The sequence below is a fragment of the Engraulis encrasicolus genome, chromosome 9 (assembly GCF_034702125.1).
Source record: "Engraulis encrasicolus isolate BLACKSEA-1 chromosome 9, IST_EnEncr_1.0, whole genome shotgun sequence".
Taxonomy (NCBI): Eukaryota; Metazoa; Chordata; class Actinopteri; order Clupeiformes; family Engraulidae; genus Engraulis; species Engraulis encrasicolus.
Window position 1 is genome coordinate 42,471,628 of NC_085865.1, and position 16,433 is coordinate 42,488,060.

At 44.8% G+C, this 16,433-nt stretch overlaps 1 protein-coding gene across 1 annotated transcript in view; it reads right to left on the bottom strand.

The window, feature by feature from the left end:
- The window catches only part of txndc5 (thioredoxin domain containing 5), a 25,349-nt gene extending 11,487 nt beyond the window's left edge, over window positions 1–13,862 (bottom strand). Inside the window, exons 1-6 of the mRNA XM_063207190.1 lie at window positions 13,426–13,862; window positions 12,411–12,563; window positions 10,105–10,210; window positions 5,760–5,856; window positions 3,969–4,084; window positions 722–808 (exon numbers count right to left, since the gene is read on the bottom strand). Coding sequence (XP_063063260.1) covers window positions 722–808; window positions 3,969–4,084; window positions 5,760–5,856; window positions 10,105–10,210; window positions 12,411–12,563; window positions 13,426–13,604 — 738 coding nt within the window. The 5' untranslated portion in view covers window positions 13,605–13,862. The remainder of the gene's footprint in view (window positions 1–721; window positions 809–3,968; window positions 4,085–5,759; window positions 5,857–10,104; window positions 10,211–12,410; window positions 12,564–13,425) is intronic.
- Between the last annotated feature and the right edge of the window lie 2,571 nt (window positions 13,863–16,433).

Genomic DNA, 16,433 nt, shown 5'->3' on the forward strand with positions numbered 1-16,433 from the left:
TCACACACCGGCCACTGTGGCTATTGGCTTTCCTGAGTCACTAGCCATTTAGGTATTCCACTAACCACAGAATTTATATTGATTTTTGTTCGCGATAGCGTACGTCTAACCTCAGAAGATGAGGTGCTAAAGCAAGATGAGTGTACAGCTCTCTACATGGAAGTATATCAAGCAAATAGAAACTGAGTTACCGAGCCTTTTTTGAACTTAGATACAAACAATTGATACACAAGGGGCAAACAACAGAATATAGGCTACTAGGATGCTTATGTCATACCAAGGAATAAGCTGCCAGCCAAATTGGCTAGAGACACTGAAAGTGTTACTAGCCACAGCCAAGTTTTACCAGCATTTGGCCGGTTGGCAGGTGCCAGTGTCAAGCCCTGTAGGTCTGAGTGTTCGCGAAAAGGAAAGTTTCTAACATAACTGGTGCGGGCACGGGCACCATTCAGGTCGGCCTGAAAAACGGCCATTACTGCATCTGCTTGGTGGCCAGCTTGCCGTGCGGCTTACCTTCTCCCAGTCCCTCTCTACCTGTCTGCCAGCCTGCCTCTTGGCGTTTCTCTCGCCCCATCACTCCTCCCTCCCTCCCACCTCCCCCCCCGTGCTGTCCAGTGCTGCACCCGTTTGGTGGCCAGCTGGCCCTTTCTGTCTTCCACACGCACACGCACGCGCACACGCACACGCACACACACACACGCCAGCTGTGTGACTATCTTACCTTCTCTCCGTCCCTGAAGAAGAGCAGGGTGGGGTATCCGCGCACCTGGTTTTCCGAGCAGACTTCGTAATGCTGGGTGCAGTCCACCTGTGCACAAGCAGACAACCGACAGCGTCATTGTGGCGTGTGTGTGTGTGTGTGTGTGTGTGTGTGAGAGTGTGTCCACCTGCGGCCAAGCAGACCAGACAGCCTCATTATGGGGGAGTGGGGCGAGGTGACAGCGATGCAGCTGGGTTTAGTGGTCTTGAGTGTGTGTGTGAGAGAGTGTGTGTGAGTGAGTGAGTGACAGTGTGTACACCTGTGTCCAAGCAGACGACAAACTGCATCATTATGGAGGGATAGGGTTGGGGGGGTGGGGGATCTTATGATGCGGTGGGTAATGTAATGTAATGTAATGTGTATGTATGGTGTGCATATGCCTGTATTTGTGTATGAATGTGTGTTTGAGTGTCCACCTGTGGCCAAGCAGACCCAACAGCATCATAATGGGGACGGGGGGTGGAGTGGGGTGGTGGTGGTGAGAAATTGATGATGCGGTATGAGTTAGTGGTGTGTTTGTGCGTCAGTCAGTGTGTGTCCTTGTGTGTCAGTCAGTGCACGTCCTTGTGTGTTGGACTGTGTGTATGCATATGGGACTGTGTATGCGTGTGCATATGCATGCATCAGCGTGTGTGTACCTGTGGGTCAGCGTATGTGTGTGTGTGTGTGTGTATATGTGGGTCAGCATGTGTGTGTGTGTGTGTGTGTGTGTGTGTCAGCGTATGTGTGTGTGTGTGTATCTGTGGGTCAGCGTGTGTGTGTGTGTGTGTGTCAGCGTATGTGTGTGTGTGTGTACCTGTGGGTCAGCGTATGTGTGTGTGTGTGTGTGTGTGTATATGTGGGTCAGCATGTGTGTGTGTGTGTGTGTGTGTCAGCATATGTGTGTGTGTGTGTATCTGTGGGTCAGCGTGTGTGTGTGTGTGTGTGTATCTGTGGGTCAGCGTGTGTGTGTGTGTGTGTGTGTGTGTGTGTGTGTATCTGTGGGTCAGCGTGTGTGTGTGTGTGTGTGTATCTGTGGGTCAGCGTGTGTGTGTGTGTGTGTGTATCTGTGGGTCAGCGTGTGTGTGTGTGTGTGTGTGTGTATCTGTGGGTCAGCGTGTGTGTGTGTGTGTGTGTGTGTGTATCTGTGGGTCATCGTGTGTGTGTGTGTGTGTGAGTGAGTATCCGTGGGTCAGCGTGTGTGTGTGTGTGTGTGTGTGTGTGTGTATCTGTGGGTCAGCGTGTGTGTGTGTGTGTGTGAGTGAGTATCTGTGGGTCAGCGTGTGTGTGTATCTGTGGGTCAGCGTGTGTGTGTGTGTGTGTGTGTGTATCTGTGGGTCAGCGTGTGTGTGTGTGTGTGTGTGTGTGTGTGTGTATCTGTGGGTCAGCGTGTGTGTGTGTGTGTGTGTGTGTGTGTATCTGTGGGTCAGCGTGTGTGTGTGTGTGTGTGTGTGTATCTGTGGGTCAGCGTGTGTGTGTGTGTGTGTGTGTGTGTGTGTGTGTATCTGTGGGTCAGCGTGTGTGTGTGTGTGTGTGTGTGTGTGTGTGTGTGTGTGTGTGTGTGTGTGTGTGTGTATCTGTGGGTCATCGTGTGTGTGTGTGTGTGTGTGTGAGTGAGTATCCGTGGGTCAGCGTGTGTGTGTGTGTGTGTGTGTGTGTGTGTGTGTGTGTGTGTGTGTGTGTGTGTGTGTGTGTATCTGTGGGTCATCGTGTGTGTGTGTGTGTGTGTGAGTGAGTATCCGTGGGTCAGCGTGTGTGTGTGTGTGTGTGTGTGTGTGTGTGTGTGTGTGAGTATCCGTGGGTCAGCGTGTGTGTGTGTGTGTGTGTGTGTGTGTGTGTGTGTGTGTATCCGTGGGTCAGCGTGTGTATGTGTGTGTGTATGAGTATCCGTGGGTCAGCGCGTTTGTGTGTGTGTGTGTGTGTGTATCCGTGGGTCAGCGTGTGTGTGTGTGTGTGTGTGTGTGTGTGTATCTGTGGGTCAGCGTGTGTGTGTGTGTGTGTGTGTGTGTGTGTGTGCTTGTGGGGGTGGGGTTGGTGAGGTAGCCTCCTCCAGGTGAGTCATCTGCGTTCTGGGCCACGGGACTTTAAACGGTATAATTACGTCGCTGGCCTATGCCCCTAACACAACAGCTCCCTTTCAAAACCACACTGACCTTCAATTCAGTCACGCTCTGAACAGCGAAACAAGCCTTTTAAAACAGGGCAATTCACTCACACTCTGAACAGTGCAGCGAGCCTTTTAAAACATGGTTATGCAGTCACGGTCTACACAGTGCAAAAAGCCCTTTAAAACACTCGTAGCCTCGTAATGTCCTGTGCACGCCTGGTTAGCAACATAGGACGTCTACCTGCATTTCTCCTCTTTGTGGCATATATAAGAACATAATTACAACCCGTGTGTTCCCTCCTGGTATGAGGTAGGGATGCACGATACCACTTTTTTTTTTGAAAACCCAATGTCTCCACTTGCCGATACCGAGTGCCGATACGGTTACCCCCAGCGTACGAGGAAAATAAATGCACAGCCTTGTTTGTTTCCACCTGCGACATTTGTTTTATGTACCTAACTCTTTATTTTCCACACACTGCACTCCAACTTTATCATTGGTGCATCTCTGAAGTAATCAGACTATGCAGGGAATCTCAGTTCTCAGATTGCACTCAGTTTCTTCTTTTTTCTCTTTTTACTCATCCATTGCAGGGTTGAGCAGACATTTTGGCTACAAGAGCCTTCATCGGTGTAGTACTTCCTCCTTGCCACCTCTTGCAAACTTCATTAATTTAAAATGATGAAATCACGACAACATCCTAACGTTCGCTTTCGCCTTGATCCTTGCACTTTGAGCCGATGTCCGTTAACCACCCGACATGTGCCCAAGAGGACGGCCGCCATAACTGCTCTCACAGGGGCAGAAATGAAAAGTCTTGAGGTAATCTAAAAAGGCTTTACGGCGTGCCTTCACCCGCTACGCTCTTTAGGGAAAACCAAAGGGCTTGTGTTCAAGTCACACAAGAGACAACAGATGTGTGTCCATCGGTACATCCTGCAGCCCTACGCATGTGGGCATGGAAGCAATCCACAGCTGGAACAAGACCACACCAGATGGCAGAGCCTGGCACACCTAGTGTGTGTGGGTGTGAATGGGTGTGGATATTTGTGTGTGTGTGTGTATGGTGGATGGGTGTGTGCATTTGTGGAAGTGTGTGTGTGTATAAAGGAATGACAGACCTTGCCAATCTTGACGTTATCGGAATGCTCGAAGGAGATGCCCAGCTGCTCCCAGGTGGGTGCCAGGGATTTGCAGTGCCCACACCAGGGGGCAAAGAACTTCACAAAGTGGGCACCTGCAGGGAGAGAGAGAGAGAGAGAGAGAGAGAGACAGACAGAGACAGAAACAGAGACAGACTTTTGTTTACAAAGTTGTATTTACTTCAAATAAAGCAGCAAGACACGCAGTACATCTATATAACACAATAACACTTAAAGTCAAATTAAATATTTTGTTTGCAATCGCATATCTGTGGTACCAAAACCCAGCATTTACATGGCATGTAAAAGTTGCACTAGGCACTGCTTGGATAGGATTATATGAAACAGCACTTTGACACTTTGCAGGGCACGATATATAAAAACCTGGGGTGACATAATTAGCCTCCAGGCCTGCAAAGGGCTGCATAAAACTCCCTAGTGCATGCATGAGCTGCCTTAAGAGGTCCCAACGCAAATACAGCCTACACTACATGGCGCTTATGCAACCTCCACCCCAGTGCCAGCAGCTCAGCACGGCACAGCGCTTGAACAAGGTGGAACCCATAAACCGCTCCTCTTAAAAGGCACGGCGTCATATCCTGACCCGCTTTACCCAAAACAGGAATCGTTAATTTAGCTTGTAAAAAAAACAAACATGTTGGATCAAACTGGTGTGTGGGGGAGATCAAACTGGTGTGTGTGTGTGTGTGTGTGTGTGTGTGTGTGTGGGGGGGGCTCACTCTGGAGGTAAAGGCTGTAATTTGTATGAAACAATTATCATGTCCACCGTTTTCTCCCTTGCGGCGCACAGAAAGACCCAGTTCTGGTGTGCCAGAAGGCTGGGAAATAGACCCAAAAAATGCCATACTACATTTTCATGCCGCCGTTCTATCGAGACTGGGCCGCTTTGTCGAGATGAGCTACCAGTAGCTTGTTAACGTAGCCCAAATGCCACTATAGTGCAATGGTTTGGTTAGCTCAGCTCGACGCAACTTCACTTGGCAAAATCGCAAGTGCAACACGTGGTGTGACGTCATCATTCCATGACCATCAGCATTCATCTACATTTCCCTGCACCTCTCCTCTCCTTAACCACTTTCCCAACTCTGAGATGAGACTCCAAATAACACATAACAAACAAGCACATGTTGTTCCAGTGACATTGCCGAAAGATTGCCATAGTGTCATTGCAGAAAGAGTGCCATAGTGTCATTGCAGAAAGAGTGCTATAGTGTCATTGCAGAAAGAGCGCCATAGTGTCATTGCAGTAACAGTTGATGATTTATGCTACATGCGTTCACGTGTCTGCTTTTCTGTGCTAGTGTTACTCGCCGCTACATGCTGGTCTCTATGTCTGTGTTTAAGGTGTACCTTTTTTGGGGGTGGGGGGCTCTCTCGCCTTTGTTGTGTGAGCACAGTGAAAATGTTGACAGGAAGCGAGTAGCGAGAGAAACAGGGAAGGGCCGGCAAATTACCTCAGGCCGGAATCGAACCCGGGTCGCCGGAGTAGCAGTCAAGTGCCCGCCTGATTGAGCCAAGGCTGGGCCTTTCAGGTGTATATTTGGAGACTATGCTGTATGCGTACAGTGTTTTGAGGCGTACCTTTGGAGACTATGCTCCACGAATACAGTGTTTGAGGCGTACCTTTGGAGACTATGCTCCACGAATACAGTGTTTGAGGCGTACCTTTGGAGACTATGCTCCACGAATACAGTGTTTGAGGCGTACCTTTGGAGACTATGCTCCACGAATACAGTGTTTGAGGCGTACCTTTGGAGACGTGGCCCTTGAAGTTGGAGGCTGTGAGGTCATAGAGACCCTGTTTGGGCTCGGGGACCTTAGGGGGCTCAGGCTCGCTCTCAGGCTCCTACAGAAAGAGAGAGAAAGAGAGAAATAAAGAAAAAGAGAGAGCGAGAGAGAGAGATTAACAAACATACATGTACGAACAACCGCTCATGTAATGTATGGAGAAACACACAGACCGACACCGTCAAACAAACAAGGATGTGCGCACATGTGTAATTTGTCACACCCAAAAAAAAGTGGAAATGCATACGTAATTTACAGAAACACATCAACATGTGTGCACATGCGGAATTTATTGCACACACAGCCACACATCAAAGACATGCAAGTAACTTATGGTTACGCAAATGGCAAACACAGGCACACAAATGCTCAGAAACAAATGGAAAAAAAGAACCAGACACACACACACAGATACACACATGGAATTTAAGGCCATTAGCTAATTTACAGTGCAGACTAATGACGGTCCTCATTAGCAATTTGCAGTCTAGACAGCTGTGGCTATTGACAAACACGAGGTGAATAATATGACATGACAAATGTTGCGGTTTAGCCTATGCAAATGACGAGTATGCAAACCAGCATTTCTGATGATGTAATGTTGACAGAGCGGTTCAGTAAACGTTTTGGTAATTAGTGTGAGAAATCCATTTGACGTGACACGATGGGACAGTTTCAAAAAGGCCCCATTTTCTCGTCTTCCACTGAGGGACACGCAGAGCAGTGCCACAGACATTTGAACGCTTCAATTCTCGTTTGATTTTACATGTCACAGCACAAAGCCTTACGTACAGCACAGCCTTACAGCTTTCATTCACTCATCCAGGTTGTCTTAATTGAAAGACCTACGTTGTAACCAACTGTTGACTTGCTAGTCATAAGAGTTTAGTTGTACCAAGTAGGCAATTGGACTTCTTTTTATATAGCTTGACATCATTTCATCTCTTCCATTGACTTATTAAGCCGTAATTTTGATTTGGGACCAGAAGAACCTGTATTTATGTCTTGAGAATGGACCAGTTAGTCCAATCCCTCTCCGCATGACAAGGGAGCAAAGTAGTAGACCATTGGTTAAATTTACATCCAAGGCACCCATTCGAACTGAGGTGTGCAAAAGCCATCTATGGCGCACATGACAAGGGCCAAATGTCAAGTTATGACTTGGCCTGAGGGAGGGGCGGGCTCAGTGCCACCCCTTTTTTAAAGGACCAAAAGTAATTGGACAGTCTAGTATTTATACATCAAACTTTCAATTTTTAATTTTTGGTTGCAATACTTTCCAGTCAGTTACAGTCTGTAATGTGCAATCCATAGACATCAATAGACACTGGGTTTTTTCCCTGGTGATGCTATAGTGAGCTCTATTGCAACAGTCTTCAGTTCCTGATTATTCTTAGGGTATTTTCCCTTCAGTTTTGCCAGCAGCAAGTGAAATGCTTGCTCAACCGTACTCAGGTGAGGTGATTGACTGGGCCATTGAATAATATTCCACTTTTTGGGGGTAGAAATTGCTTAGTGGCTTTCAGATGAAGCTTTGGGTCATTGTCCATCTGCACTGTGAAGCATTGTCCAATGAGTTCAGAACCATTAGGTTTAATATGACATGAAAATATAGCCTGAAAATCTTCAGAATTCATCCTGTGGCTTTTGTCGGTAGTCCTCATCATCAATAAATACAAGGCGAAAATAGTATTGACAGATATGCATGCCCACACCATGACACTACCACCACCATGATTCACTGATTGGGTGGTATGCTTTGAATCATGAGCAGTTCCTTCCTTTCTCTATACTCCTTCCTTCCCATTACCCTTGTACAAGATGATTTTTGTCTCCTCTGTCCATAGGATGCAGCTCAAGACCTATACAGTCTTTTTAAGACGTTTGGCAAAGTCAAATCTGGTATTGCTATTTCTGATGCAATCAATAATTTACATCTTTTAGTGAACCCTCTGTATTTCCTATGGTGAAGTGTTCCTGAATGTTCTTGATCTTTTTCTTGATTGTTGCCTTGGACATGTATCCACCGTTCACCTGGACAATGTTCTACATCTGGCAAACTGTTGGGAGATGGGTTTTTGTTCACCAGATACAGAATATTGAGTCTGTCATTCACAGCATTTGTCTTCCATGTCTGCCAAGTAATTTGGTGTTGCTCTGGTATTTCTTTTTTCCAACATTATGAACTCTTGAATTAATCATATTCAATGTTTCTCCATCTCTCAAATGGGTTTGTTTAGATTTTTTTCAACCTTATGATGACTTGCATTACTGATGGTGACAGGTGGACTTTGGATCTCATGGACATTCCGTAAAAATATATGGAAATGCAAATGGAACACTTCAAATGAACTCTAAGACCTTATATTTACATCTTGGTGATGGTGTAGTAAGGGAATAACACACATCTGACTGGAGAATAGCTGAGAAGCCTACTGTCCAATTACTTTTGATCCCTTGAAAAGTGGGCAACACACACAAAAAATATTGCCATTTAATTCCTGTTAATGCGATATGGATGTTAACACCCTCACATTAAGTTACAACGCAAAACAGGCTCAATGTTCCAAGCACCACGCCATTCTTTCCTCTCGAAAATAAACAGTGCGCTCCACTGTCATTTGGATACGTTAGGCTATACGTTGTATTGGAATATTGGCTACCATTTGCAGCAATATTTCACGCACTCGATCAAGAAAAAAGTAACATGATGAGCACGGGCATAGCGTTTGGATCATACAAACTTGCCAACATGCCACCACAGCGGGTAAATTAATGAATTAAAGTAAGGTCGCCATATTCCGTCCACTTCACTGATCACTTCACTGAAAACGTGATAATATCACTATTTCAAATACTATTTAATTATGCTATCGTATATTTTTGGATAGCGGCAACTGTGTAGATGAGGTAATGAGCAATATTAGCTAACATTGGTAGCCCTTTCTATCGTAATTTGGCGACAACGTCCAGCATGTCCACAATCTAGTTTCAGCACAATTCACCGGCGAAAGGCTCCCAATTCCGCCCGCTTGATTTCAGGTCACGTCGGTATTTCCGTTAGGCCTAGGCCCTACTGTTTATTATTCCTTCATGCTATTGTGCTGATTTCGTTCACACTTGTAGTCCTGGCTTTTCCGATGCAAGAACTGTGATTAGTTTGGTCGTTACTGTGGAAACAGTTGAATAATTTTGGTCCTAAAGCGAAACAGGGAAGCAGCCAGGGCGAGTTTTTAGCCAGAATGTCGTCGTGAAATTAAATTCATTACAATGCTGTTTATGGCCGTTTGACTCAGTTTTAAATGTCATCACCGTTTCAAATTGTATGCATACAAACTCCGTATCATGACGATATGCATTCCTGAATTGAACAGTGGAATAATGATTAACTATCATCACTTTTAAATAAGGGGGCAGAATTGGGAGACGGGCAGAATTAGGCGACTTTGCTTTACCTTCGTTGTCTTCATCACAACTTCTTCAAGTAGCCTAGGCTATTCCACTAGCCTACATCCATCCAACGCACAGCTAGCAAGCCAGGGGGATAAGTGCCAACGTCGTAATTATTGCTATCATTATCAGAATCCATACTGTGCGGACTACAGTGTTTTCTTCCGTTTCTTCAGTAGATGCTTTTCGGATTTGCCCCAATCAACATTTAAAATGCTGTGATAGGTAAATTTTTCTCTTTTTCCTTTCCTGTGCTCCACTGACAAGCCATCCTCATTGAAAATATGAATGACCGTAGCCTACAATAATGTAGCCTACGCCCACGATTGCGATAGTTTAGGCTATTGTTTTATTGATGCAAACAAACCACTCTGTCGAATTTACACCAAAGGCATGGACATGACAAGTTGTGGAGTCGCTTTGTTTACACTCTGTTTCCCATTAATCTCGAAAAACGACGGAAGCTCCCGAGGTACAAAAAAGTCTGGGATTAGGTCCGGTCTGCTTTCACACCTCCAAAAGGTCCGCACCAGGGTTCGTTTGATCCGGACCGAGTCCGACCTTTCAGCTCGGTCTCGGTCCGCTTGTTTGGTCCGGACCAGGATTCGCTGGTTTGTATTCAGACCATCCCAAAAGGTCCGAACCTGGTCCGTTTGGTCCTTTGGTCCGGACCAAACGTGGTAGGTGTGAATACGCCCTAAGAGTCTACAGTTAATGCACAGCTTGTTTGTTTTATTTCAAATTCATTGTGGTGGGGTATATGGTGGAAAAGGATGATAATTGTGTTGCTGTCCAAATATTTCTGGCCCTAACTGTAACTTGGCCTGATAGTGGTGTTGAGGTGGTGGTAACTGACAGCAGGCTCCTCGTCCAGTGTCTTCAGCATCCAGGACTCCAGCGTCTCCAGGTCCCTGGACCCCTGATACTTCACTGCCTCCTGGTCTGGCTTGAACAGCTTCAGGCTACACAAGAAAGATAGAAAAAGAACATATGATACGTCTTCACATTCATTGCACGCTGAAGAAAAAAAAAAGATAGTGAAGTGTATGGCGCTTTGGTTAAAAAGCCTCTGCCAAATGTAATGTAATGTAATGTAATGTATAACGAACACTTTTCAGCTTGGCTAATATAAACGGATGCGCAGTACAAACGAAGTCTCAAACCCACAACCTCTTTACAAACTTCATTGTAGACAGCATAGGGAGGGAGGGAGGTTTACCACTGATGGGGAGGAAGGGTTACGCCCGTTCTGTGATAAGCTCTACTTGCTGGCATCCTGACATTAGAATAAATTAGTGTTTTTTGTTTTTTTTTGTTTTTTTTTTACTATTTATTTACTTTTATCCCACCCCTACCTCTGCCTACACCCAATCCATCGCTAAAGTGCCCTTGAGCAAGGCACCTAACCCACATTGCTCCAGGGACTGTAACCAATACACTGTAATACCTGTAAGTTGCTTTGGATAAAAGCATCAGCTAATGTAATTTTTTATAACACATCATCAGCACCTTGACTATTAAGTCAACAATATAAACCAGTTCATGCAGCTAGCTGCTGTTTTAGGGCTGGTATGGCACTGCAGTATATTGGCTAGTTAAACATCTCCTGTTTGAAGCTGGTTCTAGTTCCAGGCTGATGTTTACCGTTTTCTACTCTGTGGCCATCAGCAACAACTGATGCAAGTGGAAGTGAATATATTACTGCTCTGCAATAAGTCACTTATTACAGTTTAAACAGTCCCGTGCACTTGGGGCCAAACAGCTCGTGCCTGTAACAGTCTGACTGAAGCAGTCAGTGTAGCGAACCAGTGCACATAAATGTAAGACATGGCCTCATTTGCAATCAGTTTTGGTTTCAAGTATCAGTTATGAAAAGGAGATGAAACTCAACACTGATATGAACAGCTGCTGGCTGCCAGGAGTCGCTTCCTCATCGTTTAGCGTGGCAGTCACACTAACCACACCAAGTACTAGGAGCTTGGTCTGAAACATCTTCCAAAGAGAGTAAATTATCAGATTAATGACCATCTATCAAAACCCTATATATACACACTTCTACACAGGGATACAACTAATAAGACAACGGATACTGATAGCGATTGGTGTTCAACATTTCCGATGAAGGACCAACCGAGTTAGGTTGGGCAAACTAACTTTAGGGTAACATCAATGTATTAAATCTAGCATCACAGGCAGCGTGGGTGGATCCATGACCAGCAAGTATTCGTATTACAACAGGTTAAGGATAGACCGATGTATCGACCGAAATTTGCGTTTTATAAGAGCATCGTATCGGCCGATACACGTGTGGTTTTGGCCGATACAAAATATTTATTATTTTATGTTATTCAGGTTTTTTAAAAGCACCAAGACACTTTATTTTTGTTTTACTTGATTTATAGACATTACTTGATTGTTAGAGTGGGTGTTTAAATGTTGCATGTTCTACCTCAAATTGATAATGTTAAAGAAATGTTGATTTTTAACTTGAGAACTGAAATGTCTTTCTTCCTTTTTTTTTTTTTTTTTACCTATATCGGCCGCAAATATCGGGCATCGGAAATCGGGTATCGGCCAAGGGTGATGAAAAAACAAATCTGTATCGCATCGGCCATTAAAAAATCTGTATCGGTCGACCCCTACAGCAGGTAGCTATCACGCCACATCAGGACATCCTGCTCACGACAGGAACTGGAGCTACAAACTGGTTCTGTGGAAGTTGTCATTTCAGATGTTTACGGATGTGCATGGGAGTATGCAAATCATTATGTGTCTACAGTCTAGTACCTAGTCATCTGAATCAACATTACATTCATTCGTTACAGAAAGCACTCTTCAGCGGAATGTTGGTCCCATGTTACTACATATGCAATCACATTATGACGCATGAATTCAACTAATGGGTCTAGGCATTGCTTTAAACTAGCAAGTTTGTTTGTTACAACAGACTACACCTTTAGTAAATACATAGACAGAATAAAAACCAACCAAGCCACATCACTACATTAGCCTGGATTTACTATTCCTTCGTATTACATTTCATCCGTATGAATGGAAATTAGTGCAAGGGGGATGCAAAAACCAGGCCACAACTCTGTAAGGAGTGTGTGCATGTTTTGCATGTTCATGGGTCAATACAGTATGTTACAGAGGCCTGCTTACGTGGGGTAGCCCCGGATGCCGTGGTTATTGGAGCAGAACTTGACGTCCTGGGTGCAGTCTACTTTGACAAAGTAGGCTGGTGGAGAGTCCATGTTGTTGTACTTGTCTGCCAACGCGTTCCATGTGCCCTGCAGCCTTTGGCAGTGGCCACACCTGGAAAAGACAATGGATGGAGGTCACTCATCATCCTCAGAGCTCAACCCATTCAGCAAAATCCACTGCCTGCAGCTACCTTCTGCATTTAACACGGGTTTGGAATAGTTTTTGGGGTATATGAGGTATATGACCAATGCAAAAATTGTATAACATTCTCACTCCACTGTCTTAGTGGATTACATTGACGAATGAATGAACGAATGAATGAATGAATGAATGAATGACAATGGACAGTAGACAGTGGACAGTGAATAAATAGGGCCGCAGAGTAAATGCGTCAAACATTGTTCCAAGCTTTTCTGAAGTCAAAAGTATGTTGTTACAATGTTGCCGAGAATGGAACGCCAGTGACAAAACTTGGCTGCAAGAAATCCTAGCGGGCAATATTGAATTTCTGAGTGGCTACGTCAAAGCTTGCCACGTACGCTTCAACTTCACATCCTGCTGAGAGAATTGCATGCCCTAAAAGTTAGCTAGGGATGCTAACAGAATGAAACAGCACGGTGCAACAAAGCACAAGTAATTGTTATACCTCCTTGTACGTTTTCTTTTGCACATTGAAGAACATTCCAGGCAGCGAACAAAGAAATCTTTCTAAAACTGAAAGATGCTTTATGGCTAGTTCGGCTAATTTTGGCTAAAGCTAGCGTTGAATGAAATACCGATGGTTCTGCAAAGAAACCCGGAGCCTATTGTAAACCGGAAAATCATTTTAAACAATTAACAACAATGGTAAAATTACATGCATGATGCAAACCGATGCGTTAGTTGATCAACACCAGCAAAAAGACAACGTGTACTTGCAGTTTACCATGGCTAACAAGCTAATGCCAAACTATGAAAAAGTTGGGAATATTACCAGGGAGCGAAGAACATCACAAAGTGCGGAGCTGTAGGAATTGCATCGTTGAACATGTCAACTGTGTATGTATGTTTCGCATGTTCGTCTTCTTCACTATCTTCACACAGTGCATATCCAAAAATCAGTGCAGCGTAAATAAAACAAATGAAAGAAGTGTTCAGTGATGAGGAGGCCATGATTGCACCCTGTCTGAGCCAGCCACCAGTGTCTGAATGGGGCTGATCCACCGGTACTTGTAACGATACAGAATGCCTTGAGGTAGAAGGTAGTCTATGCTAATTTCCGAATCTGTTAACTGTAGTGATAGGGCGCCTGAAGAGATCCCTACCCAGTCGGCCTATTCGCATTATCTGGAAATCTACGAAAACGCGCCGCACCAGCACAGCGCAGGGGAAGATAGGCTACCTACGGCAAGCGAACAAGACCGAACAAGTCGGCAGCATTCAGCATCCGGTATGGACGCAGACAGCAAGCCACCGACTGTTGAACAGTGAGAGGCTGCTGGTCACACAAAATTACAGAATTATCAGCACATTAAAAGTCAGAAATAGCTATTTCTTATGGTGAAAATTAGTGAAAGAACAATGAATTAGTGAACAAACAAATTAGTGAACAAACACCCCCCAGAGGGAACAACAGGGCAGGACCTATTGCACACCGTCTGGGGCACACAGACACAATGACATTTTCTCCATATTGTTTTATGAACATTATTTAATAACACAATAATGTGTTCCTGTTGTAGGTTTTGATAATGATTGATTTGTGTCAAACAGTCTGAATGTCTTGCCTGGAAATGTGAATCCACCCTACATTGTGCAGCTGATAACATTGGCAGGTTCAATGGAATGCTTCCTCTGGAAAGCATGACTAGACATTTGATTTCCTGTTCACATGGGCATATAGGCCTATCGAGCAAGGGGATTTCCTTTTCTTCATTTGTGTATTACAAATTCTGAATTAACACTAAAATATACAAATATAGTTTCCCCATATTTAGGCCCATGTCTAATGTCCTTTCTTTGTCTGGGTTCCGCCTTTGAATGATTGCCATGAAATTGTTCCGGGGTGGGGAATGTGGTCCGATCCAAGGTTAAATGCACAAAATCATTAGGTCATAGTCACACAACTATTTTCACAATGGATTGCATGTTGCATGCCTACATCAGTGGTTCCCAACCTTTTTCTTCAGGGACCCATGTTTTTACCATTGTATAAGCTTTGCTGACCCAACTGCGTGAGTGCCTGCACGACAGGGAGTCACATGATACCTTCTGTTTCCTGCGGATTTTTTTTTTCTTTTATTCCTTTATTCGTCTTTGGTCAAATATAGAATAAATGTTTACATTTTGTTGCTTCTATGCATACATTATTCAAATAATGCTTTGTAATTTACATTTATTCAACAACATTAGCTATTTAAGGTATTTAAAATTAAACCAAGAAGGCTTGGCGACCCTCTGTGGATCTTTGGCGACCCATAGGTTGGGTCCCGACCCATAGGTTGGGAACCACTGGCCTACATGGCCCTTTTCAAAGTATTTTCCCATTTTTCATAGAGAACATTGCCCATATACAGTCATAGGCTTAGCTGTAGATATGTCCAAATAGGCCTATGTAAAACCAACATGTCTGAAAAAGACGTTTCCAATAGGCCACATAATCTTAATATGGTTGTGGTTAAGGCAGAGAATCATTTAGTTCCATGTACCGGTATCCACTGCTCAAACCACTATACCAGTATTTGTGGTCTTCATCCTTTTCTTAGATTTATATTGCTGACTCATACTGCCAGGGGCGGTTCTAGTCAGTTTGGTGCAGAAGAGCAACCTCTCTCCATTTCATGCATTTACAAACTGTTTGAAAACGCTTGATGTTCTAATTCTGTGGGACTTTCAGGCATTACATGGTGCCCCCAAGACATTTGGCACCCTTGGTGACTGCCTTGTCAGTCTATGTCTAGTACTGGCCCTGCTTAATGCAGTTGTGTGGTTGGGGATCTTGGTCCATTAGTACATCACACTTACATTACATTACATACGTATTTGGCCTCAGCTCAGACCCCCTTATCCTTTATGCATATAATGGTGAGGCTTGCCATCGTGTTCATGCCAAAACCTCAGAAAGTAAACATTTGCTGAAGACTAATTCCGTACCAGGGGACTGAAGCCGCTTAAACAGTTACAGCAATCCTGCCGCCCCCCATTTAATTAGTGCACCCTCCTCCACTATTATTATTATTTTTACTCTGGGACATAGTGGCAGAGTGGCGTTTAAGTGAAATGGGAGCCGTGACATAATCTCGTTGACCAAGTTCACGGGCCGGGGCCACAATTCGTTCACAGTGTTGTGCACGCATGGGGTTATTAATTGGTTTCTCGTCTTCCAAGCTGTCAGTCAAAGCCGGCATTAAAGAGTAGCTGTGGTGTTTTGCTTACTGCCCTTTGAGGCTGGAGAATGGGCAGTTTTGAGGCTATTAATTAATAGAATTTATTACCGTGGCTTTGGCTCTGGGCCCCCAGGGTGCCTTATTTCAGCCCTGACGCGGGCCAACCAATAAACTTGTGGCACTTTCCCAAGGTATCAGAGTCAGAGAGACATGCCTCGGTGGACTGACAACTGCTTGGCAAGAGTGGCTTAATTCCAGTCGTGTCGCAGGGCACGTTCCATTATAAATTGCTTCAGGGTTTTTTTTGTGTTGTTTGTTCTTTCTCCCCCTCAAATGACAGGAGCCAGCCATTCTTGGGACGGAGTCCCCCTATTCCATGTTTCTTTTCTTTTAAGCCTTCATGAGGTGAGAAAGAGGGGGTAGCCAGCTCAGTGTAACTGAGGTGTTCCTGCACAGGCCGCCACTTGGGGTTCGAACCCGACACTTCCTAGTCAACACTCCAGTTCGGGCATGAGAGGTGTAACGGTGGCCAACTAGCAGAGTGTGGCGTGGAACGAAAGTAAACCTCCCTCCCGAAGCCTCATACAGTATCGGTTGCACTGAGCTATTGGATTGG